The 25404-nt window shown below is 39.8% G+C and overlaps 2 protein-coding genes and 1 long non-coding RNA gene across 3 annotated transcripts in view; 1 reads left to right on the top strand and 2 right to left on the bottom strand.

The window, feature by feature from the left end:
* pear1 (platelet endothelial aggregation receptor 1) overlaps window positions 1–8156 on the bottom strand; it is a 54177-nt gene extending 46021 nt beyond the window's left edge. The window contains exon 1 of the mRNA XM_083761804.1: window positions 7922–8156. The gene's annotated coding sequence lies outside the window, so the exon portion shown is untranslated. The remainder of the gene's footprint in view (window positions 1–7921) is intronic.
* A 1550-nt stretch (window positions 8157–9706) lies between these two features.
* Window positions 9707–16550, top strand: gpatch4 (G patch domain containing 4). The gene is made up of 8 exons (XM_083761730.1): window positions 9707–9828; window positions 10004–10082; window positions 10166–10239; window positions 12474–12566; window positions 12685–12798; window positions 13556–13671; window positions 14793–14843; window positions 14992–16550. The coding sequence occupies exons 2-8, from the start codon at window positions 10004–10006 to the stop codon at window positions 15773–15775; spliced, it is 1311 nt and encodes a 436-aa protein (XP_083617856.1). The 5' UTR covers window positions 9707–9828; the 3' UTR covers window positions 15776–16550.
* A 6719-nt stretch (window positions 16551–23269) lies between these two features.
* LOC310855692 lies at window positions 23270–24945 on the bottom strand. Its single transcript, XR_014569013.1, has 3 exons — window positions 24888–24945; window positions 23576–23653; window positions 23270–23321 (listed from the first exon to the last, which is right to left on the bottom strand). It is a non-coding gene; the product is annotated as an uncharacterized lncRNA (long non-coding RNA).
* Between the last annotated feature and the right edge of the window lie 459 nt (window positions 24946–25404).

Raw genomic sequence — 25404 nt, 5'->3', positions numbered from 1 at the left:
ATTCTCCGGCTTTAAAAGCCTTTACATGTATGTGGCGTGGTATTTACTTACAGTATTATTACAGTGTTTGAAATTCTTTATTAGGAAATCGGAATAGCCCATATGTCTTGGAACAGGAACAACACTGTCAGACATTTAAATAAATAATAATGACAACAAAATAGGTGTTCTAATCCAGTTTGTGCCAGAGGTTTTCTGTATTTCTCAATATTTCTCAATATAATATTTCTCTGGCCCCTTTTCCACCGGTTCGTTCCCAGTGGGAACCGGTTCAGTTCTTTTTGGTTCTTAGTCCATGAGCCAGAGCTCCAAAATGTAAACGTTAATTATGAATTGAGTGGGCAAAACCATACTATATTAGATTGTTATCACCATTAAACTTCCACAATTGAGTACTTACACGAAGACAATGATTTATTGTATTACAAATTTTACATTTTTAAATATGCAAATGATGCATTATGTAGGAAAATATGCAAAATAATCAAAAATATGAAAAAGCTACTACTGTGGAAGGGTTATCATGTATTCATTTACTTGTATTGATCCTATAAACAATTTAATACAGGGTATAGTTTGCCCACCAATTTTGGAGCTCTGGCTCATGGACTAAAAACCAAAAAGAACTGAACCGGTTCCCATTGGGAACCATCCGGTGGAAAAGGGGTCTCAGTATTGGGGTGCTGTTGCAGCAGGTGAAGGCTGGTATTCCACTTGATGACATTCATGCACAAACAGGATTAAAACCCATTTTTATAGAACAATACGGAATAATACAGAAAACAAGCATCCTGGAGGGATGAATAACATCTGTGGCTTTATGGTAAATACTTTTTTGTCTCCTATAGGCCGAAGACAATGGCATGAGGAGAGACTATGTTTTGCACCCTGTCTGTCCGTCCGCCCGTGTGTGTGTCACATGGGCCTGTTATAGCACCACCAAGAGGCACATTTCTGCAACAAAAAAATAAGTCATGGCCTGGGCCATGGCTCAATGGTCCAGGCACCTTGGCTGGTAATCCAGTCTGGCAGTGTGCCACAGGTTTGACTCCCGATCCCAACGGCCTTTACTGCGTGTCTTCCCCCCATCTCTCTCCCCATTTCCCGTCAGCCTACTGTCTGTCCCTCCATAAAGGCGAAAGCCACAAAACAAATGTCATAATAAATCCTCCTACCTACAACACACTACACGTTCTAGAGGTGCTCCGATCAGGTTTTTTGGGACCGATCACTGATTGTTTTTCCTTACGATCAGCCAATACCGATACGAATCTTGTGCGTAAGGGGGAAATTTGCAAAACGATATTATACTATATCTGATTGACTTTATTAAAAATAAATCTAAATGTTTAGCACACAATTTTGCAACCCATTTTTTTCAACCACTTCCTCTGCCAACCTGGGGGGCAGCAGACTGACCTCATGCTTCCTTCTATGCATGAGGAGTCCAAGCTGCTTCTGCTTCCAAGGTGCTTCTTTTCACCTGACAGGGGGGAATTTCCCCGGACGGATGTAGCACGTGGAAGGAACACATTATTCCGACCAGTTCTTTTCCGCTCCATCAGGCACCCCGGCAGGCCAGGGGAGGCAGTTTAGAGACCAGGTTTACTGCATGTTTTTTGTGAGGGTACCTACCCTAGGGGACACGGGGAGAACATGCAAACTCCACACAGAAAGGCCCTTTCGCCAACCCCGCCTCGGGTATGGGCATTGATGACGCAGTGGAGGGAACACGCCCAGTGGGAATCAAACCCTGGACCTTAGCTGTGAGGCGACAGCACTACCGACCGTGCCCCCGACTTAAAAGATCGGTTTCTCCAGATCGGGTATATCGAGTCATTTGGAGTGAAAATTAGCCGATCACCGATCGGTGGTCGATGGATCGGAGTACCTCAGTCTAAAAGGTTCCATAATAGCGGGGGCTGTGGCTCAGAAGGTAAAGCAGGTTGTCTAATGAGCCATTGAGCCTTGTAGGGTCGGCGGTTCGATTACCATTGGCAACGGAACCCTTGCCAATGGTAGCTTGCCACCATTGGTGCGCATGCTGGTGTTGACTGTTTGATGTCGACTGTTCGTCGACATTCATTCAATGTATGAATGAATGGACCATTGTAAAGCACTATAAAATCCATTATTATTATTAAAGATCTACCATGATACCAAGATCTATCATGTTTCTGTTTTGTTTTCATAACGGCTTACATTCATTGTCTTTAAATATTGTATTTGAAACTGAAGGATGATCAAATAAACTAAAAAAATAAAATAAACTAAACTGTAAGTCATTGTCTATTGCTTATTAATTGCCACTTCTATGATCACTCAATACTAAACAATGCACGTCCACAGCAAACGTTTCTGACCTGGTGGAGACCTGTGCTCCGAGGAGCACTTTTTCCTAGTTTTATTTTGTTTTACATAAACGGAATTGCAGTGACTATTTGGGGGTGGTAGACATGCACAAATGTCAGAATCAATAAAAGAAATCTCTGACGGTCTTAGAATAAGGCTAGAATAACTCCTTGACATGTAGCATGAGGGAATCCTTAACGACAATAGAGCACAATACCAAAAGTGACAACAAAAATAAGTGATAGCATTACATCATACACTACCTTAATTAAAGGTATATTCAGTGATTTCACTCAAAAAACCTTAGGTTTCGTTTTTGGCTGGGACCTAAGCCTTTCATCCAATCAGGATAGAGAGCCAAAAACGAAACCTAAGGTTTTTTGACCCCCAGGGGTTAACTGGGGACAGGGAGGAACTCCTTATATGGTCAGCACACTCTATAGTAGAGCGGATTATCACAACAAAGCAAAAAAATAAGTGATATTTGAATTAAGTGAAATTACTGAATATACCTTTAATTCTAAATTATTATGTAGGTATAGAGGTAATTATTAGCCTATTATGTACAAATGATCCCATAATAACAACACAAGTGCATTTTGAACAGATACAATTATTATGTGGATTTAATATTTACAGGTATAGGTTGTTCCAGTCAGAGGAGGCTTATCGATTGATAAGTAGAGGAGGATGATACTATAAATTGTTTAAAATATTGAGGATTATAAAATATACTGTAACCAGTGGCCACTTACAACTGAATTATGTAACATGGGCTACAGGGGCTTATGTAACATTGGCTTGTGGTGCACAAGTCACAATTTAATAACTTATGGAAAGTGGTCTTTAGTATGACACCTGCATAGCTGCCCCACACAACAGGAAGCTGGAGGTCAAACAGAGACAAGAGGGCAAATACCCGCTACCCCACAGGACATCCTGGGCAGACGACTCCAAGGTAGCCATAGCTATGAAGACAGAGTGGGGCATCCTGTCCTGTTTGTGTATGTGTGTCCATCATGCAAGGAAACCAAGGGGAAACTGTTGCTCACACTTTTCTTTTTCTGGGTGTCCCATTGGGAAACCGTGGTACCAGGAGAAACAGTAGATGTGTGTATTGGATTAAATTCATGGCTAGCTAGCTTTTCAAAAAATGAAATGGGAATGCATTTAAAGCATCTATCCTGCATCTATCTCATTCTTCACAATAACCATTATTTAACCTTTTTTTTTTAATCTACAAACTTATTTATATTTACTTGCGGAATGAGTCTTGACTCACTGTCTTCTCCGCCTCTAACTCATAAACTTGCATCTAATAAAACCCAGACTCAAGCTGAGTTTCCTGACCCAGACAGCTCTGCTCATGCACTCTATGAATCTTCTCTGCCACGGTGCAGATAAAAAAAAAACAAAAAAAACATTGAGCTTTCCACAGGTCGAAAAAACAACATAATCTCCCAAACTCCCTACAGTCTGTCCGGTCTACATTCCCCTGTCCTCTCGGTCATCGTCATAGCGCATCCCATATAAAGGATGAGAACTGGGAAGCTGGGAAGTCTGCATCCTCACCTTCTCTTCCTCTGACATGTAAACACATAAGAGACGTATAGACGCCTAGACGGTCAGGCATGTGTGAGGAAAAGTCATTTACTAACGCCATCAAACCTGCACTGGCACTGCTATGTCCAAGTTTCCCATAAAGCGAATCCACTGGGATCTGCCGTGTTAATTTTGCGGAGGGCACCTTTCCAGGCACACCTGTGTTATTTGGAGTATATGATCATGCTGACAAGTGATAATCAGTCATTCTGTCTTTCCTCGTGCTTACTGCCTATAATTCTCTTTTTTAATAGTGGTCTTTCTAGAAGATGGAATTGTTTTTGAAGAAACGGGAGGGACTCTCATAAAATGCGCGATGGACAGGCCTGAACAGTCAAAGCTTAACACAGCTGGTGGAATGGATCTGAGCTTGGGCTCAAGAAAAACATCAAAATGGGGTCTAGCAGTTCTTGTCTGAGAAGTGCCAAGTATGACATAAAGGCCATTTGTTTTTCACATGCACAATTCAAATGATGTAGTAGGGTATATTCATGACATTTTGTCCAATAGCTGACGTTTCTCCTATTCAGTCTGCACAAAGAATTGCACATTTTACAGGGATAAGTAAAGCAAACAAAAAACAAAACAAAACTTTCAAAAAACAAGAATCCCTGGGCTGTGAATTTGGGGCTACATTTCCTCTAATTCTATATCTCGGGTTCCACTCATCCTGCGTAGACACCAGAGTGAACCAAAGTCAGCAGACCAGGCTCCTGAAATCTTAATGAAGAATGTCTCCATCACCGCTCCACCCTCCACCCTGAAAACACCACCCACTGTCCGAACGACATGAGCAACTCCAGGAAAGACCCTCACCACAGCACAAGTACCCTGTGGTCACAACCAAACCCACTACTCATGGCTCCTCCTTCCAATCCCAACCCTCTGACCTCCGTTTTTTCATATACTGTATATAATTGGTTATTTGAGCCAGAGACCCAAGATACTGTACGTGTTCCGCAGCCAGCACATGAACCAACCCAAACCATGGAGTTGCAGCCTTGCAGGGCTGTGCTCAAATCTGCTCCAAATTATTTGTGTGGCTGCAGAGCACATGGGGGTTGAAGGCTTATATAAGCCTGTGGTAGGAACATTCAATCCATGTCACCTTCTCTTGAGTACCCTGTGTTTTTCAACAGCACAGTTTTGGCATCAAAGGACTAAAGCTCTGGACACATGGATGGACATGGGTCATTGTTTTGTTTTGCCTAATTGGCTTTCATCATAGAGAAATACCTCATCACACTAATCTGATTTGCTTTACACTGTTACGTGAGTCCATTTGGGTTCATTTGTAGTTTTTGTACACTCCCAGAGTTAAATTAACACTGAGGATTTTACTGTGTGCCCTTTATACTCTGTAGACTAACGCACTTTTTGAGATTCTATATGGGACGGGTAACCTACAGTATATAACCTGACGTGATTCAGAGAGTAACACAAACAAAAGCCTGCACAGTAAGATTATCAATGTTAATCACTTACCCATGAGAGTGTTAAATGTTCTTTAACAAACATCTTACAAGTCCATTTTGTTCCATTTGCCCACTCTCAGACAGAGTTAAATTAACAGAGGTACTTTTGTTGTGTAAAAGGCATTGTCACATCAATAACCCAAAACGTGGCGTGCCGCCTTGGCGTATACCGTAAGCCTGTCATGAAAATGTGTGTCTTTCAAAAGAGAACCTGCAGATGCTTCTCTGTACGGCATTAGGCACAGAGATGACGTTTTCACTTTGGCAGATCAAGTTAGCAAGCAATATTATGCTTACCTCAGTTCTACTCATTCTATTTCTACCCCAGCCCCTGCTTCTGGCCAATGTCATCTCCAACCAAAACATATCCAGTGGCTCACGTACCGGACCCTTACAATTCTCTCCTGGATAAACAGATGGCGAGTCAGACAGACAGACATAAATGTGCAATGCATGATTCTCCAGCTGTCTAAGCATTTGCATTTGGAACAGACTAAAAATACATTATTGCTATACCTGAAAAAGTCTGATCATACGTACAGATTTTCAAGTGGAATATGCTATTGGTCACTAACCCAGTTCTCAGGAACAAGGTTGAAAAATAATCTGTACTAATACTTAATTTCTGGGTCGGCAGCACTTTTCAACAATGCATATAATTAATGACAAAACATAGGCCTACTGATAATACTGTTGATATGTTGATATGAAATTTTAATTCAGAATGCAGGTTTTCCTTGATATGTTGGCTGGAAAAACAAATAGGTAATGGAGCTATGGAGTAAACATACAGTATGTTGTAGACCTATAGTTGGTAATCTACAATATAGTTCCCAAAAGCCATCATTCACTGTTTACAAATACAGTAATGCATCAGGCTACAGTCACAGACTACACCTGAGAAGTGTTCCATTAAAAAATAATGTGTACACTCTCAAGTTAGAAAAAGGAGGTTTTTTTTTAATCTTCACAGAGGAAGAATAACTAAACAATTTGCTTTGAAAATGATGTATCCTTCATTATCTTCATATAAAATATGAATCTAAATATATATTATATTCTCCGATAATCAGGGTAAAGAGAGAAAGGTAAGCACATACTGTACACCACGCTGAATTCATCATGACTTGATTAAAGGATCCATGATGGTAATGAATGTTCTCAACAACCTTTTTTTCAGAACACTATCATTTTTTCTCTGCAATAAACACATGGGGTGAACATAAACAATCCCACATGCCACATCCAACCATTGCTGTCCAGGCGCACAAAACAATGCATCCATTCCATAACCCATTGCTGTCAATGCACAAAGAAATAATTATTGCTGTCAATGCGCAAAACCACATCCAACACATTTCTGTCCATGCATGAAGAAGCAATACAGCTTCTCCCACTGTTTTGCTTGATAAGCTTCATACCCTGGAGCTGGATGTGCAGTGTGCACTCACACACTATCCTCAGTGTTACTGGTCCATTTTATTCCATTTGAACACATGATTGTAGGACTTTGCAGGCCATCACACAATGTGACACAATGGTGTGCTAGACCTACATACTGTAGTCTATTGCCAACCAACCTGTTTGTTGACACATCATGTGCCAATGCCATGCATCAGATGCATCCTATTCACTGCAGCTATATGATGATGACACACACACACACACACACACACACACACACACACACACAGCACAAGTCTTGGAGTCCTCACGTCACCAGGCTTTCCATAGAGTAAGAAAGACTGTAAATGCTTAATAAATACAAAGCTATGAGACAGAGGAGGAGGCCACTCATAAGGAAACAACAGAACTACTCCCATTGACTTCCTCTTCAATCAGCCCTGCCAGTGAATCACAGCTTTTATGAATCAAACTCAAACTCAGCAACTGCATAACCTGATACAGGACTCCTAATAGGACTATCAACTGTGTTCGAACACCAAAGAGAGACGTCTCTTTGGATAACTGCATTGAGGAGTGCTGTGCGTGTGCGTGTGTGTGTGTGTGTGTGTGTGTGTGTGTGTGTGTGTGCGCGCGCGCGTATGTATGTGTGTGCGCGTGCGTGCGTGCGTTAAGGATAAACAAAGAAGAAATGGCCTAGGGACTTAGGAAGGCTTCAAACTAAACAATAGTTCTGACTACTTGAACGACTCAATGCTGATTTCACTTTCACATCATCGAAATAATTTAGCCATTTAGTCATTGAAGGTCCCTCATCTGCAAGCTATAACCTATTTTAACTTTATGGCTAGTATTGGCCACAATAACAAATAAACAATTAGGCTGCATCATTAGGCTGCCTATTTTTTGTGCTTTGAGGTAGGCTAAAAATGTTTAGAACTTACTATTAGGCTATATGAACGGAACTGCAATATGCTATCCTAATTACAGAAGCAAAACGAATCCAAAATACAGCAAGCATCAAGCAACAAGTGCAACTAAACTCAATTTCAGTGACAATAACACACACAATAGAAAGTTTTACTCACCTTGCCGGTCCCGTGGTTCGTTTCAGTTTCAGTTGTCTTCAAAAGACCAGAGCGTTAAGCTTCACACCTCGGACAGTCACCACCACCGCAGGGACTTCAAAGATAAAAGTCGCTTGTAGCCTACACATTCAAAGCAGCGCATCCAACTTTGTGTCGCATCCAACGCCAACGGGGGAGGATCCTGGTCCCGGAGTAAAGAGTAGCTCCAGAAAGAGTGGAAAATTGTGACAGGAGACTCGTTGAGGGGAAGAGGAGTGGGAGAGAGGGGGTGGGCTACACAGAGAGAGAGAGAGAGAGAGAGAGAGAGAGAGAGAAAGAGGAGACTGGAGAGCGAGTCCAGGCCCAGGGCAGGCTACGTCAGAATAGTCGGGAAAGATGCATGCATCCATATGCGTCAGCAGCGTCAATGATGTGATGAGTTGACTGATAGAAATTACAGAGAAAATATAGGCCTAATTCTAATTGCATGGCTAATTGGAGTCCACAGGTGCACAAGTGTCCAATTAACTTTGTTTGTTTGTTTATTTATGTATGTTTGCTGTGTGTGCCTGCATGTAACTGTGTATTTGTCTGGGTAAATAATTAAAGTATTCAATCAATCAACCAATCACACATTGGTTGGTTGATTCATTGATTGAATAGCCTACACGTTACAACAGTATACTATACTTTATGTAGTTGTGTGTGTGTGTGTGTGTGTGTGTGTGTGTGTGTGTGTGTGTGTGTGTGTGTGTGTGTGTGTGTGCCGTGCGTGTGTTGACTCAAGGTCTTCAAAAGTGGATTCTTGCTTTCAGAGCTTAAATGGACTATTCTAGATACATCAGTAGCATGCACGGGGCCTTCCTCAATAGCTTTCCACCGACGGGTGTTTTTCCTGTGGCTGAGTGGTGACAAAGATAAACTGGTCATAGATGGCATGCCCAGCTCACACCCTCCTTGTCACACGAAAACAAAAATGAGGGAAAATAATAATATTTTTCCCTCACTTAACTGTATTAAGGCAGACTTGACTTGAGTATAGGCTGCAGTAGGCATTAACAGCTCACACATCTCAAAGTGGAACATAGGCTAGGCTATTGCTGTTATTATGCTTTCTTTCTTTTTCTTAATAGCTTTCAATGTATGTTCATTTAGATGAAAGGCCTTAAGATATGCCTGCATAGAATAGATGGGCTACTTTAACATCACCCTTTAGTGTTGTTCACTCTCTGTTGCATGAGGACGTCACTCTATCACACACGTGGTTAAGATTGTCCTCGTAGACTCAGTAGTGACCTCACAGTTTGGCTATGCACGCTGACGCTGTAGCCTACAGACCAAACTGTATATAGATGAGTCGACGAGAGGACACAATTATAACAGCTTTTGTCAGTTTTAACATGATCAGCCAGTTACTTTTTATTTTATTTATTGTGCAGCACAATATTGCCATCTAGTGTTTTCCAAGAGACATGCACTGAAGCCTTCTCTTTCTGCCATCAGCTTTTATTTTTTTCTCCTTTCTTTGCTAAGTGACGTGAGTTTTATACCCCCTTTGAACCAATGAAAAGTAGGCTACTAACAAGAGCTAAATAATAACTAAATAATACCTACATCGATTATCGATTGGCTCAATTTAGATTTTGGAATACAAGAGCAAGAGGAAGTTGGAACACACACACCGATTAACGCTGCTTCACACAGATTTCCTTGAAAAGTAACGGTTTTGGACCAACAGCGACGTCACGGCGTTCAGAAATGAATGAACAGAAGAAGAAGGAGCCTACTGACGTAGATCCGGTGTCATGTCAGCCGTCAGTAGTTGCCGCATGTTCTTAGTAAATAGGACAGAACACTTTTAAAATTCTCTTATCCCTTAGGCTTCCAGAGGTTACAGATGTCAGTTTACTGAATCACCAATTCTCGAGGTAAAACAGTTATTTTAGGTTGCTAATGCTATACTGTCTGACTGTACTCTATTAGTTATCATTGCATTATCGTGTAAAATCCACATATTAAAAGCCGTGATCCTGTAATAATCCTGTCTGTCGTGAACTTTGGTGTTTTTGTCTCATCAACAACTTGTACCTGATCATTTTATAGATGGCAGAAAATGCACAAGAGAAAGGTCGCGGATTTAAATTTGGAGAGCAGCAGCTATTGCGTCACGGTTGGGAACAAGGTAATAATAAATAATAATATAGCATTGTCATATAAAAGCCTCCTGTGTGTTATATGTTTATAACCGAACCATTCTGTTCCCAGGTAAAGGTCTTGGACGACAAGAGAATGGGATCTCAGAAGCCATCAAAGTCAAAGTGAAATGTGGTAAAGGAGGCGTGAGTATCAATCAGTTTTAGTCAAGATTCAAGAGACTTTCACGACCAATTGGTCCTCACTCAATGTTCTCATCATCTAAAATAGCACAATTCTTTTCTACTCGGTCTGTGTCTCATAGGAAGGCTATGGGCAGTTTAGAAACCCGTCCACCAGTGACATCATCAATCTAAGCTAATGGAAACCGCAGGCTTTCTATTCCTGAAAAGTTGCAATACGAAAATGGAAGCCATCATTCTCACAATATTAAAATCTAAATATGTTTTGAAAAATAATCTGCCTAACAATGATATCACTGGTGGATGGGTTTCTGAACTGTCCACAGCCCTCCTATGAGACACAGACTGAGTAGAAAAAAACGGTGCTATTTTATCATTAACATTAGTGAGGACCAATTACCTGAAGATACGTTTTATTATTATATACTGTTAAAGTAACAAGATACAAATAACAAAATGATCAAACACTGATTTATTTTGATGCTGTGTGCATGGTCTCACTTCACACTGATGTATTTTGGTGCTGTGTGTGCCGTGTGCATGGTCCCCGCCTTCTTGGGAGATCGATAGTATAATTATTTTGATATCTCTGTTATTTCACGGAATTCTGTGTCATGGACATAACTCGGGCACCATCTGACCAAACGGCCTCATACTTGATGCGTGTGTCCTGACCCGGCAGTCTGGTGATTGTATTGGACCACAGTGGTTTCCAAGAACAACAAAAAAACATGAATATCTTTCTGCGGAGGATGCAGCAAATCTCAGTGTTTGGAAAAGGTTAGCCCCTTTTGGGACCCTCTGTTAACCCATTCTGGGCGGGAACCCCTATTGGTATCTTAACCCCTCAGGCCGGGCACCCATATTTGGGTTCTGTACAGTATGTACAGTATTCAAAAATGTAATTTTTTTGATGCTGCTATATAAATATTTTAAGTTTTTCAGAAACCTTAGGTCAGGATTTAGAGGCGTTTTTAGAATCGGCCTTAGGCCTAATCCACTCCAATAGTCTGTTCACGGACACCTGCGGCGTTGCTTGAGTGTTGATGAGATGTTTCAAAGATGGATAAAGTACCAGTAGACTGCAGAAACGTGTGCGAAGCAGCGTTAATCGGCGTTGCCGTTAAGTATTTTTAATCTTAAAAATAATTTCTCTGAAATTCTCTCTTCCTCACTTGCCAATGTCCCGCCTCCCGCACCGTGACGGGCTATCTGCAAGTCCTAGTTACTGCCTCTGATTGGCCAACCTCGTACATGCTGGATGTTTTTAATGCTGTTACAGGTGTAAAACAGTGGGTGAATTTAATATTAATATAAATAAACTCCCCTTGGCCAGCCAGGGCGCCTGATGGAGGGGAAAGGAACTGGTTGGAATAACGTGTTCCTTCCACGCACTGCGTCCAACCAGGGAAACTACCCCCTGTCAGGTGTAAAGGAGCAACTTGGACACTCAGGCATGAAGGAAGCATGAGTTCAAGTCCGTTGCTCTCCCCTTGTCCCCCATATATGGGGACTAGATTGGTGGAGGGTGTGTAGAGCCCAGGATCACATTAGATGATTGACACAGGGGTGAAAAATGGGTTACAAAATCGTGGGATAAAAAAATAAATAAAAATATTAATATGAATTTGTTCAAGCTCCATCGTTTTGATTTCTTTCCATAATAGAGACCAACATATCTACAAACAACATATCTACATATTTACACGTAGCATATCCATCCAAACATTTATTTACATGAGATGTAGAAATAAGGTGCATGAGCAGTATAGCCGGCCCACTGGTATCTGTTCATAGACATTGGTGCAAGAAGAGTATCAGTGCATGCACATGAAAGGTGTGGGCAGCAGGCTTCCCTGATTGGCCAACCCGATTATTGTATAATACGTTTTAACTGTACCTCTGTACCTTTTTCAAACTGTTAAAGTATTCATTCAATGGCTTACCTGATTGGCTAACATGACCCGACAGCTTCACTGATTTGGCTGAGCTTGCATTTACCGATTTGCCAATATAAGTGTCAGTGTGTGAGATTATGTGAGATAAGCCTGAGACTGCAGTATGTCAGACTACATGTACAACGACTATGTTGGGTAAAGGAGTATTGTACAGGTGAACATGTATTCCCTAGTACTAGCATCGTTCTTTACGTGTACTGTAATATCACAATGAAATACATTCACAACATTAAGACTTTTGAATGTGAAGGTTATATTAAGTATATTTTCTTAAAACAGGTTGGACACAATGAAGGGGAACAGTTCACCTTCCATTGGTGGGACCATGTATTCAATAAGGCATCTGCCAGCCTACAGGTGGAATCCGACGAGGTAAACCATACCACATCAAATGATGTACACATAGTTATAGGCACAATATAATGTGACAGAACACATTTATTTAATTGTAATACTGGGATTTATTTAACATTTTCTGTGTCTGTTCCAGAATGGTGTTTCAGTAAAGAAGATGGTGGAGGAAGAGGAAGCTGGGATGATCTCCAATAAGAAACCAAGAAAAGCCTCGCTGGCTAAAGCCAAGCTGTATGGATGCTTTGTGAAGGTATGCTTCCCCTTTGTGGGAAGAAACTTTTGTGCTAGCTTTGAAAGTCAGGCTAAGAATGTAATCATGTTTGTTTAGTTGTTTCATTAACTAGCTATAATTATTCTTGCTATGCCTTTGTATACTTTTCACATTTTATTTTATTTACAGTGTTGTGCCTGAGCTGTTTTCTTTAGTTTTGTTGTCTGTTATTATGTTGCTTGTCTCTTACTGTAACTGTCACCAAGACAGTGTTGTACGTCTTTATACAACAATGAGTTCCAACCGCACATTGTGATTGACCAATAACCAGAATACAATCACCAGTAAAAGTATCACTCTTTGATATGCTGTGGACCATGCCAGCTGGCATTTAGTTGCCTTTAAAACAATGGGGAACCTTTTAATGGAACACTATTTACTAACCCATATTTTCCCCCAATAGGTTTAACAGGGCAAATGCACCATTTAACGCCACTCTGCTTCACATGTTTTTGCAGCAGCACAGCTGTGCCAATAACCATGATGATAAACAACCTCTCATGTCTTAGTGCTTAATTAGTCTGCATGGCAGATTATGTAATGGATGGCTGTCAGGTCTCTGTAAGCTACTCATACTTACTTGACAGGGGTTCCGCAGGTCTCTATATAGTATATACTAATCTGTTCCCTCTATACCAAAGAGTCTATACCAAATCTCTTGTGATATGTTTGGAGCTTGCATATTTAAAGTATCTACTGTACAGTTGATCATTGGTTTGGACTTTTATTCTCTCAGTCAGCCACGCTGCTGTCAGGTCAGGAGCAGCCAGAGCCCAAAGCCTCTCATTCAGACGACAGCAGCAGCAGCTCAGATGACGAGGACCAGAAACTGGACCTCTCCAGTACCACCATGTAAGATTTACCTAGATACCAGATTTCTGGCATCCGATGCCGAACCAGATATTTTCTTTTTGGTCAAAAATCTATTCTAATCACTTTAAAAAAAAACGTAGATATATTTCATATAATATGGTATAATGTATTCTGAAGGTATAAGGGTTTATATAATTTTACGACTGCTGAACCTGAAAATAACATCATGTGAAGTTGTTTATGTACACAATGACCAAAATAAAAACGGAATTTCAAAAACGGAAAATTCAAAAATAGCAGATCGACTTGTATATCTGCTAAATCATTTGGAAAATCTCTGCCTATAATGTCATGTCCCAAAGTAGAAATGCCAACATGAAAGTGATTGACTCCATAACCGATATCATCAAAAAAGTCAAATAATGGCTGATATTTTGGCCTGACCCAATATAAGAGTTTCCTCTCTTCTTGGTTTAGCTTTTGCTTTGAAGCTGAATAGTGTAATAATGAGAGTAACTTTTTTGGGTCCATTCTGGACCTCTTATTTTCATATAATTATGTTACAAACACTTTATTTAGACCAAATTGTAATGGTACAGACAGACATAATTGGGACTGGGTGTGGCCATTGGTGAAGGGTAGAGAACCAGCCTGGGAAACAAAAGGTCCCAGTTTCGATTCCTGGCTTGACAATGTGTCGTCATCCCTGAGCAAGTCACTTTACCCCTAACTCCTGTGCTCAAGTCACTTCAACAGCAATCGTTCTGAAATGAATTTTAATAATGGGTCTAAATTAGTAAGCCAAGGTGGATGCATTGTAGAATAAAGGCCTATTCATAGTCTGGATTTTCGGTGGCGAGGTGACCACCGCTCCGGTGGTGAGCTGACCACCGGAGCTGAAATAACATTGAGCGGTGGTGAGTAAAAACAGAGAGAAGGGCTGGAGCGGTGGCGGTGGTTTGCTCTTCACCGCGGTTCGTGACGTCATGTTGTAGTTCGGTGGTCACCCCACCACCGTAAATCCAGACTATGTAACCAGTCTCCACAGTGGTGGGCAGGAAATGTACCCCTTTGCCAACCCAGCAGACACCCACTTAACTGGCTTTTGGGATGCGCATTTCTATTTATTTTGTTTATAAAATCCTTAAATCATTTAACAGGCTTTCTGATGCCGATCTAATGAAGGCTTGTGGAGGCCGCACTGCTCACAAGTAAGTAGTTTGTATTATTTCCAATGACGGATAAATCTATGCTTTATGATTCTTAAACGGATGTAACAAAATAATAAAAAAAGAACACTGTTAAAACATAAATTGCCATAAAAGTCTTATCAATTAATTCAATTTGATGTTTCACCAGAGGAGCCAGGCACGGCTTGACCATGAGCGCCAAGTTAGCCAGACTAGAGCAGCAGGAGGCAGAATTCATGGCTAAGTATGACAAGAAGAGCCAATCCGTAAGCTGCACCCCCAAGTGTACCACAGCTGCTCGGAGCCCTGAGAAGCAGGAGAAGGTAATACTGGAGACTAAGAAAACCAGGAACCCTTCAGAGGAAATGTATGAAAATAGTATGAGTATAAAGGGTGACACAGTCACTGACGGCCATGAAGCAGACTCAAACAAATCCAGAAAGAAGAAGAAGAAGAAGAAAAAGAAGAACCGTTCAGATGTTTGCAATGGGGAAATTACACAAATTATTCCCATTGAGGAAGAATTGAAGCTTGAAGAAAACGGAACTGCAGGCCAACCACAGATAATAAAGAGGAAACGCAAAAAGAGTAAAAAGAGCGACAATGAAGAAATGGGTGACATCACACTACATACAGATGAGAGTATAGTAGAGGTTTTGTCAGAGCAACAGAGCCGCAAAAACAACAAAAGAAAGGGGAAGAAAATTAAGTCCTCCAAACAATGTGAAAGGCATGTAGTGCCTGAGGAAGAACAACAGATTAATGACGCAGATTTGATTCCGAAAAAGAGAAGAGAGGCCGTAAATATAGAGGAAGTGTGGAATGAGTCTAAAGACGATAAGCAGACTTTACAAAACGATGTCTGTGAGGAATCTATGCCACAGAAGAAGAAGAAGAAAAAGTGCAAAGATGAGAGAATCAAGCCTGATTCAGATAATTTAAAAATGTTTTGAACTGGCTGATCAGGTGGTTGATTGTTTTCTCAGTGTATCACACAGATGTACCTCAGAGGAGGCTAGAGGCACGGTTGGAACTCCCTTCTGCATGTACCTCAGAAGAGGGTTGCATGATTCTTATTGCCGTTATTGGATTACATGATTTAATAGCAGATTTTTATTGTGCCTGATGGATGGTGGGGATGGGCTGTACAATGTTCAGTTATTAACCCTTGTGTAATGCTGAGGAGACCAGGGCAAGGAGCAACAACTGTCCAAAATTGCTTCACGATGGTGTAAGCCTTCTTCAGAGTAAATCCCACTCTGTTCCTCTTGGTTCAGTTCATGTCTTAGCATAATCAACCACCAGTGGATAAATTGTGTCTCTTTTATTAATCACAGAGAAGACCATCAACTATATTGATTTGCGCCAAAGGGTGGGTAAGAAAAGAATGACAAACAGAATATTGAACATTCAACAAGCGCATGTCCAATGCACAAGGGTGAAAAGTGCCAGATCTCACACTGGAAAGGAAACCTCAACTGCCATGAATTCAGTGCTGCTCTAGATTGATGACCAGTTGGTCTCAATGCATAGTGCTGTGGTAGTGATTGGATAGAGACAATTGTTATTAATTGACCATTGTACCACTGTTTTACAATGCCACAGATACAGTACAGTAAGTCCTAATTTGACTTTTGAAACTTATGAAATTTACACAAATATTAAATGAACTTGGCAAGACTTTGTCTAATTCTTACAGTAGTTCTATTGTAGGACCATTGTGGTGCAACTATAGCTATTCCCAAATCTGTGGTGTTACATTAAAGTGATTTACCTGGCTAGAGCAGTTGAGACTAATAACAGTCCAAGTCCATAATTTATTCTGACCCCTCCCCGAAAAGGCCTGGCTGTCCTCACCCCTTATCCATCATTTATACATTATGGATAATTAGTGTGGACTTAGACTGTTAAGCCCGACACACCGACCGCCGCGGTACAGTATTGCCGTGCGCCATAGCCGCACGGCAACACCAACAGGACGCGGCGCGCTACCACGCAGCTGGGGAGTTTTGTTGACTATTCCATTGCCACGCCCACGGATAGCCGGGTGGAGGCCGCGCGGTAACGCCTGGAAAATAGAACAGCGGTGCATCGGCGCGGCAGGCGAGGCGTGACCGCGCGTCGGACGCAGCCGGTGTGCGATAGGTTCATTGAAAATAATGGAGGCGGCTTTGTCCGCCGCGCGGCGACGCGCGGCGGACACAGCCGGTGTGTGGTGGGCTTCATTCGTCTCAACTGGTCTGTTGGCTTTAACCATTTAGTTATTATACAGGCATACAAATGGTCATCCCCACAATATCGTTACTAAATTTATATCAATATTGAAGCGTTTGGTCGAGATAAGAATATATGGTATTTTATTTTTTCCATATCGCCCAGCCCTAATAATTGATGGCATTTGCAGCTGTTTGGGAAACAGTGGTCTAGAATCTAGACCACATTCATTACAACATTGTGGCGGTGCTACTGCAGCACCATCTAGCTGTGGTTGTCAAACAAGCACCCGAATTTCATGTCTATGGTCATGACGTTACCATAATGTATAAATGCTGGATCTCTATGGTTAATTGCTTTATAAACCATTGTTTATTTTTATTTTTATAAAGTATATTTATTGGTTTTTAAAGACACAGACATTACACAACAAGAACACAATAACAAACGAAAGAAAAGAAAAAAACAGCTCAGGCACAACACTATTATAAATAAAAAGATTGAATATACAAAGACATGACAATGAACTATAATGACAAGTGACTTTCGAATACATCCATACAGTACATTAATACATATATAAAAATGGCAGACAACAGTTATCATAGGCACCAAATCATTACAACAAGAGCAGACCCATGCATGCTCCACTCAAAGGCGGCAACCGCCACCCCTCCAGGCGGCAGGGCCAACGCCCCAAGAAGCGGCCCCGACGCAACGCATCGAGACCCCTGCCCGGGCGACCACCCCCCCATACCCAAAGGGCAGACAAGCCCCCGCCCCAAAGCAGAGCACCCACTAGGGAAGAATGCTGGCATATAAGATATCTAAGGTTGGTACGGAAAACCTCCAAGTATCGTGGCAGACAGTGTGGTTCCAATATGATTCAAATAAGGGTCCCAAATTTTGTAGAAAGTGTCCAATTTAGAACAACAATTACATGCAACATGCATGTAATGTATTCACAAGGAATACAGCCCATTATAATGTTATGCCATGATTTCTTTGATGGAGCAACATCCTTGATCCAAAACAAAATATTTTTCCTAGCAGCAAACGTTAATAAGTTGAACAACCTCTTATGTTTGACATCAATGACATGAACATCCGGGAGACCAAGTAAAAGACACAACGGATCTAAATCGATCGAGACACCAAAAATAACAGAGTTCTGACACAATGTCATACCAATAGTTCTGAAGCTTCACACAGGACCAAAGACAGTGAACGTAATTACCAATCTCTGTCTTGCACTTAAAGCAAAATGGGGACGCACTGACATCCATTTTGTTCTTGAGAGCAGGAGTTATATGTATACGATGTAATATTCTGAACTGGATGGATTTAGTTCGGTTATCTGTTTCGCATATGCCCACATATCTGCCCAGCCCTCATCATGAATAGAGACGTCCAGATCTTTTTCCCAGGACTGCTTAGTAATCTGAGAGGATATAGATGAGTAGGAATTCAATACGTCACAGAAAATTTAAATTTGTTTCTTAGAGATAATTGCAAAGAGAGGGCCTAGAGGGTTCTACCTGTGAAGCGGAACTATTGGCTAAAAGTGAAGTGTCCTCAGTAATAAAATGTCTAATTTGTAAATACCTGAAGAAGTCAGATTTTGGCAACCCATGACGCTGCTGCAATTGTGTGAAAGACCTCAAGGCCATCAAAAAGGTCTCCAAGTTTGGTAATGCCCTTCTCATGCCAGGTCCTAAAGCCTGCATCTGAGTGTCCCGGCCTAAAGTCAGGGTTGCCCACCACTGGAGTAAGGGGAGATGTTAATTTAGCACGGCCTTCAATATTACGCACAGACCTCCAGGCTTTGACTGAACATAGAGTGATGGGGTTAGAACAAAATTTCCTAATAGACTTAAGGTCCTTTATGAATAATAGATTCCAAAGAGGGCATTTGGACTGTGAAGATTCAATATCAAGCCAAATCGAGGAAGGATCCGATTTAAGCCAATTCGTAAGCACCCTGAGGTGCACGGCCAGTTGGTAATGCCTTATATTGGGCAGGTCTAAACCACCATCTGCGCTATCCATTTGAAGTTTGACCAATTTCAGCCGAGGCTTCCTCCCACTCCAAATGAAAGTACTTAACCAGCCTTCTAGTACCTTGATAACCTTGTTTGTCAACAATACAGGAATCATTAGCAAAATTGTTAATTCACATTTGTATGATATTATTGAATACAATACAACTTATTTATACATAGTTTGTATTATAGAAGTGAGTGAAAACAATGCATGAGTTTATTCTTTCCTAGAGTAGGCCTACTGTAACTAAATCTGCAGAGGTGTACAGAAGCCTCCTCACCTATATTAATACAATAACACAGTTGTTCCCAAATGGTGCGCTCAGACCTCAGACACACCAGTGGTGTATATCAACCTGCTGTCCCTAATATATTTTGGGCATGTTATAGGCAAACAACACTGTAGATTTGCTAGTACAGGTATACTTAATTGCTTAGCTTTTGAGATACTGACTCCATACAAGCAAGTTATTATAGGCCAGTTGAGGTAACATGTCTCTGGTGTTGTGACTGGAGGAGTCAGGTCTCAGTCTGACTATAAAGGACAGTTCAGATCAAAGATTTACAACATGAAGGCTCCTTGAAAAACAATCCAAATGTTGTAAATTGGCCTATATTACCATCTATTACCCTAACCCGTGGCCACAACATTTAATGTTGACATGCAACAGGTCAATGTTGACATACTAGAGAATTGTGTAGCCTCCGAGACCGCAAGCATTTTGTTTTCAAAGAGAAATGTACAATGGTTGGTAAGGTTTCTTCTCTGGCAATTGGATACTAGAAACTGGGAAGAAATTGCCCATGATAATTTCACAATATGCATGCAACATTCATGACAAATATTATAATTTGCATTGTACATTTCATATTCTAGAGTACACAATAACAGAATACATGTGGTACGTACAAAAAAGAAATACAGAGAAACAACATTCTGTAGTGTGAATACATGTTTTGAAAAAATATATATATATAAAATAAAAAAATATGAATTCTAAAACTGTCACAATATGCTAATTGGACCTCATCAGTGATTTTGTTTCACAGATGTACCTATTCTTCATGTTACAGTTTGGTTTGTTCCAGTTGGCCAATGGCGGCTTATCTGAGATGGTTAAAGTGCAAGCTGGACCAGAGGGACCATCACCATTTGCCCAATACCTATAACACAAACCAGTGATTAGCATGGGACGTGGTTCCATTAATATAAGTATAGTATTAATAATATAGTTTTAAGAATATTCACATTATCAGCCTAAGGTCAGACGTAGTATAGTACGTTGCCTTGGTCTATTAGACCTGGCCTTGGAATTGCATGGCAGAATACGCTTTGGTGAATAGTAAATGCATATGTCTTGTTGAAAAACACAAAACAGGGAATACTACACAGCCTTTCTTACCCCATTGTTAGATTGCTTCCATCAACCCAGTGCCATTGGTCGCTATGGGCAACTCTGGTCAGGCCAATCCAGTAACCATGCCATTCATCGTAATAGAAACGAGTATGATTATTGATGAACTCCTGGAAAGTATAGAATTGCAGCTTTTCACACATTTCTTAAAACCTTCATTCTGAATACTATACATTCACAAAACGACTATTCTGTCAACATCAAACAATCATCCCCGGAGTTGTACTGTATCTGTGCTCAAAGGCAAACAGTGCTTTTTATAGATAATCCACATAGACAGTTAATACTGTATATAAACACTAGATAATGTATTGTGAACAGCATTCAGGGCTTGTATATCATTTATATAAAATATATTATTGTAAATAAAAAACACCATGACATTTCTTTTTATATTAATGTTATATTATTATTAAATTGTAGTGTTTTGCCAATTATTTGGGGGCCCACTTGCCATATCCATATGGCCCACCAGTGGGTCCTGGCCCACAGATTGAGAATCACTGGCATATAGAGGGTACAATCTATTAGCTCACCTGTTCTTCTAGGCTTCCTATAACAACCAAATCAGCTACTGGTAAGTACTTTTTGCAGAGTGTTTGGCTTGCTTTCCAAGTTTTTAATGTGTTGCTACCTGTTGAAAATAGGTAGCAGCTGGATTGGAACAGAACCCAGCCATCCAAACAAGGCTCACATTCTGCATGACATGAAAGAAACAATGTGCATGGCATTTTAGTCACCAAGTGCAATATGTACAGAAATTACTCTTAATATGAATGCAAACGTTACTTAATAAAAATAACTCAATAATGTGATACAAATAAATTTGCATTGCTTCCACTAAATAAAATATGCCATATGCCACAGACAAACGGTCTAAATAGACTGCAGAATGCTGTGATTGACAAATCAAACAAGCATTCATTCAATCCTATAATAATTCCATTCCATTCTTCCATGCATAGTACATTAGGTACTTAATGACATGTCAAAAAAATAAATAACGTAAAAGAATTGTTTTTGTACCCATACACAGGCCTATGTTTTATATAGATAATATAGGCCTACCTATATTCATGCGGTACATACAGTATACAGTACTGTCTTCTAGTCCATTGCATAAAATGATTATTATAAGTTCTAAAAGTTTAATTTATTGAAATAAATAATTGTTTTATAACATAGTAAAGAGCAGTCAACCCTGAGGATAGAGCATAATACAGTATGTGCTACTGTAAGTGATTAGACAATGAGCTTTTCACCTTTTTGTGAGCAGTACTTGCTTACTGGAAAGTTGTCAAATTCAAGGATAACTCCAATTGTCCAGTCAAGGCTGTCTCTCTGCCCAGTCAGGTTCGCCACTCTTCTCTCTAAGCTGGTCTGTTGTGCTATTAGCTCCTGATTTTGTGCTGTTAGCTTCTGGTATTGTGCTGTTAGGTTGGCGTATTTGGCATTGTCTGCAGAGATGACCGTATTGACTATGAATGACAACAAGGACAGATGGCATGTCATTACCAATGAATCACAGTCAGTTAATTATGCCATAATTAAATTTACACAAACATTTGAATTTGAACTCACAGTAGATGATGACACCGATGGTTGATACCAACAGGACACAAAGTATCCCCATACATGCAGCCAACAGATGGAACTGCTTCATGTGTGCAGCTCGTTCACCATCTACTTTACCAGAAATGATAGACATTCAGTCTGTCTGTATCTAATATTGCCTACCTCATATAGAACCCAGTCAACTATAGTTTACAGTCTGGGAAATGTCATATTTATGAAAAGTAGTATCCCCTTTGATTTGAGATACAGTAGTATAACATTGTTAATTCAACAAAACAGGATATGATCAATATTATCATCTTTTACCTGGCACAGAGGGACTGTTCACATCCACATGTGATTTAGCTTTTACTTCAGCATAGACTGTTTCATCCTGTTTTTTTGCTGGTTAACAAAAACATGAATAGAGACATATCAATCAGTTGCCATTCAGGTATGCTTATTGGGATTTTTTTGTATAATTAAATTAATTGGAAGAGGGGCGAGTTGATTTTGCTTGTCGTATAACTAAAGTAATTTTCCTATTATGTGTGGAACCTGCATTTCCAAGGGGCGGATTAAAAAATACCTCTCGTGATAAACCTGCCCCATATTTGAATAGGCCTACTGGGACTGGGCATAATGGGTATAATGATTGGTCCAATGTAAAGGGAGGAGAGACATGCACATCCACACCCAGAATTGGGCAGGTGTTGAGCAAAAATATATAACATAGGAACTAAAAAACTAAAAAAAGAGAACGCTCGAAGTGCTGCTGTGACGTTTCGGGCTCTCGCCCTTCCTCATAACCGCATAGCCACAAAATAAATCCACATAACCACAAAATATCCAAAAGGAACACAGGTTACTCAATACTCACCCAAGATATCATCAATAGCCAATAAGGGCACATTATTTTTACCTGACAATACAACGACTCAAACTTAATACATACAGGTATATTTTACGTGTAACCTCTATTAATCTAACTAATATATTAAAGTCTAACTCATGTTGCTATGATTAGGTGATGTAAAACAAACAGTGTCAAAACAAACATTACATTCTCTTTATTGTTAATGGGATTTAATATTTGTGTTAGGGACAAAACAAACATTAATTTATTTGTATTGTCAATGGCGTTTTTAAAACAAACATTGAACTAAAAACAAACATTAAACCTGTAGCGCCCCTCAAAAAGAGATCTAATGAGTAATGACTGATACATGCAGCCAACAGATGGAACTGCTTCATGTGTGCAGCTCGTTCACCATCTACTTTACCAGAAATGATACACATTCAGACTTAATTTCCATATTGCTTGCTTACTTGCTGTCTGTCTGTCTGTCTGTCTGTATCTAATATTGCCTACCTCATATAGAACCCAGTCAACTATAGTTTACAATTCATTCAAGATACAGTCTGGGGAAATGTCATATTTATGAAAAGTAGTATCCCCTTTGATTTGAGATAGTATAACATTGTTAATTCAACAAAACAGGATATGATAAATATTATCATCTTTTACCTGGCACAGAGGGTCTGTTCACATCCACATGTGATTTAGCTTTTACTTCAGCATAGACTGTTTCATCCTGTGTTTTTGCTGGTTAACAAAAACATGAATAGAGACATATCAATCAGTTGCCATTCAGGTATGCTTATTGGGATTTTTTGTATAATTAAATTAATTGGAAGAGGGGCGAGTTGATTTTGCTTGTCGTATAACTAAAGTAATTTTCATATTATGTGTGGAACCTGCATTTCCAAGGGGCGGATTAAAAAATACCTCTCGTGATAAACCTGCCCCATATTTGAATAGGCCTACTGGGACTAGGCATAATGGGTATAATGATTGGTCCAATGTAAAGGGAGGAGAGACATGCACATCCACACCCAGAATTGGGCAGGTGTTGAGCAAAAATATATAACATAGGAACTAAAAAACTAAAAAAAGAGGAACACAGGTTACTCAATACTCACCCAAGATATCATCAATAGCCAATAAGGGCACATTATTTTTACCTGACAATACAATGACTCAAACTTAATACATACAGGTATATTTTACGTGTAACCTCTATTAATCTAACTAATATATTAAAGTCTAACTCATGTTGCTATGATTAGGTGATGTAAAACAAACAGTGTCAAAACAAACATTACATTCTCTTTATTGTTAATGGGATTTAATATTTGTGTTAGGGACAAAACAAACATTAATTTATTTTTATTGTCAATGGCGTTTTTAAAACAAACATTGAACTAAAAACAAACATTAAACCTGTAGCGCCCCTCAAAAAGAGATCTAATGAGTAATGACTGATATTTTTACTTGAAGTACTGTAATCGGATGGGTATGTCGGTGTTGTCCACCGGCCAATGGGGACCACCATTCTTAATGACTTTTAAGTTAAGGTAACGTTTAAGGTAATAAGGTACGTTTGGTGATGGTCTGGGTAAGATGTATGCCATGTATGGCCTACTTGTGTGCTAGGCGCAAGTTGGCACATCGACAGAGTGCATTTCTAGTTGAATATGTTCTCTTCAAGCAGGCAGTTATATTATTAAATGGAACATAACCCTAATCCATAAAGACACAATACAACATAATCTGTGATCAAGACTATACTCGATTCAGTGTTATATATGTAAACTATTAGTTCAAGAATGCTTTGTCCCAGCAATTGGTTTTGCAGCACGGTACAACAATCAATCAGAAGAGCATATTTTACATTTAAGGAATATTGATAACTTATCATTACATAAATGATAAACAATGCAAAGGCATAAAAGATGTGTCATAGTGAGCCAACATTGACTTGTTGACTGAAACTTACCATTTAGTGGAGAAACTTTGCAATTTTTGAAAACGACTGAAGCATAATTCATGTCTTCCTCCATTGTTTATCCGTGCAGGTCTAATCCTTTGGCTTTCGTTTCCCACTACTTTTCCTCTTTAATCAACAGTTCTGCTTTTCGCCTCTCAGTGTCTGTCACTTTCAGGTGGGGTAAAAATAAAATATATAAATAAAATACAAAAATATTTCTATCCAACTAATAATTTGGTTTCCATTCTTCTTACTAACATTTCTCAAATATTCTGTAAGAACTTTGTAGATATACACACACAAACATTTGTGTGAATTAATTTAACTTTCAAGTGGGATAATTTACTATACATCCAGCCAGTGATGAAAAAAACAATAGTAGATAGTAGAAGTAAAAGTATAACTAATAACTAATTTGAACAAAAGTAGGGTCAATACAAAAACTGCTATGAGGATAAAACCAGAAAAAGCACTAAGACTTGTTTACAGTCTCCTCCATTTTCAATTCATCAGAACATTTAAAGAC

This window comes from Protomyctophum parallelum, assembly GCF_964188405.1.
Source record: "Protomyctophum parallelum genome assembly, chromosome: 3".
In the NCBI taxonomy this organism is placed as follows: domain Eukaryota; kingdom Metazoa; phylum Chordata; class Actinopteri; order Myctophiformes; family Myctophidae; genus Protomyctophum; species Protomyctophum parallelum.
Note: the sequence above shows the minus strand (reverse complement) of the source record. Positions and strands in the feature narration are given on the sequence as shown.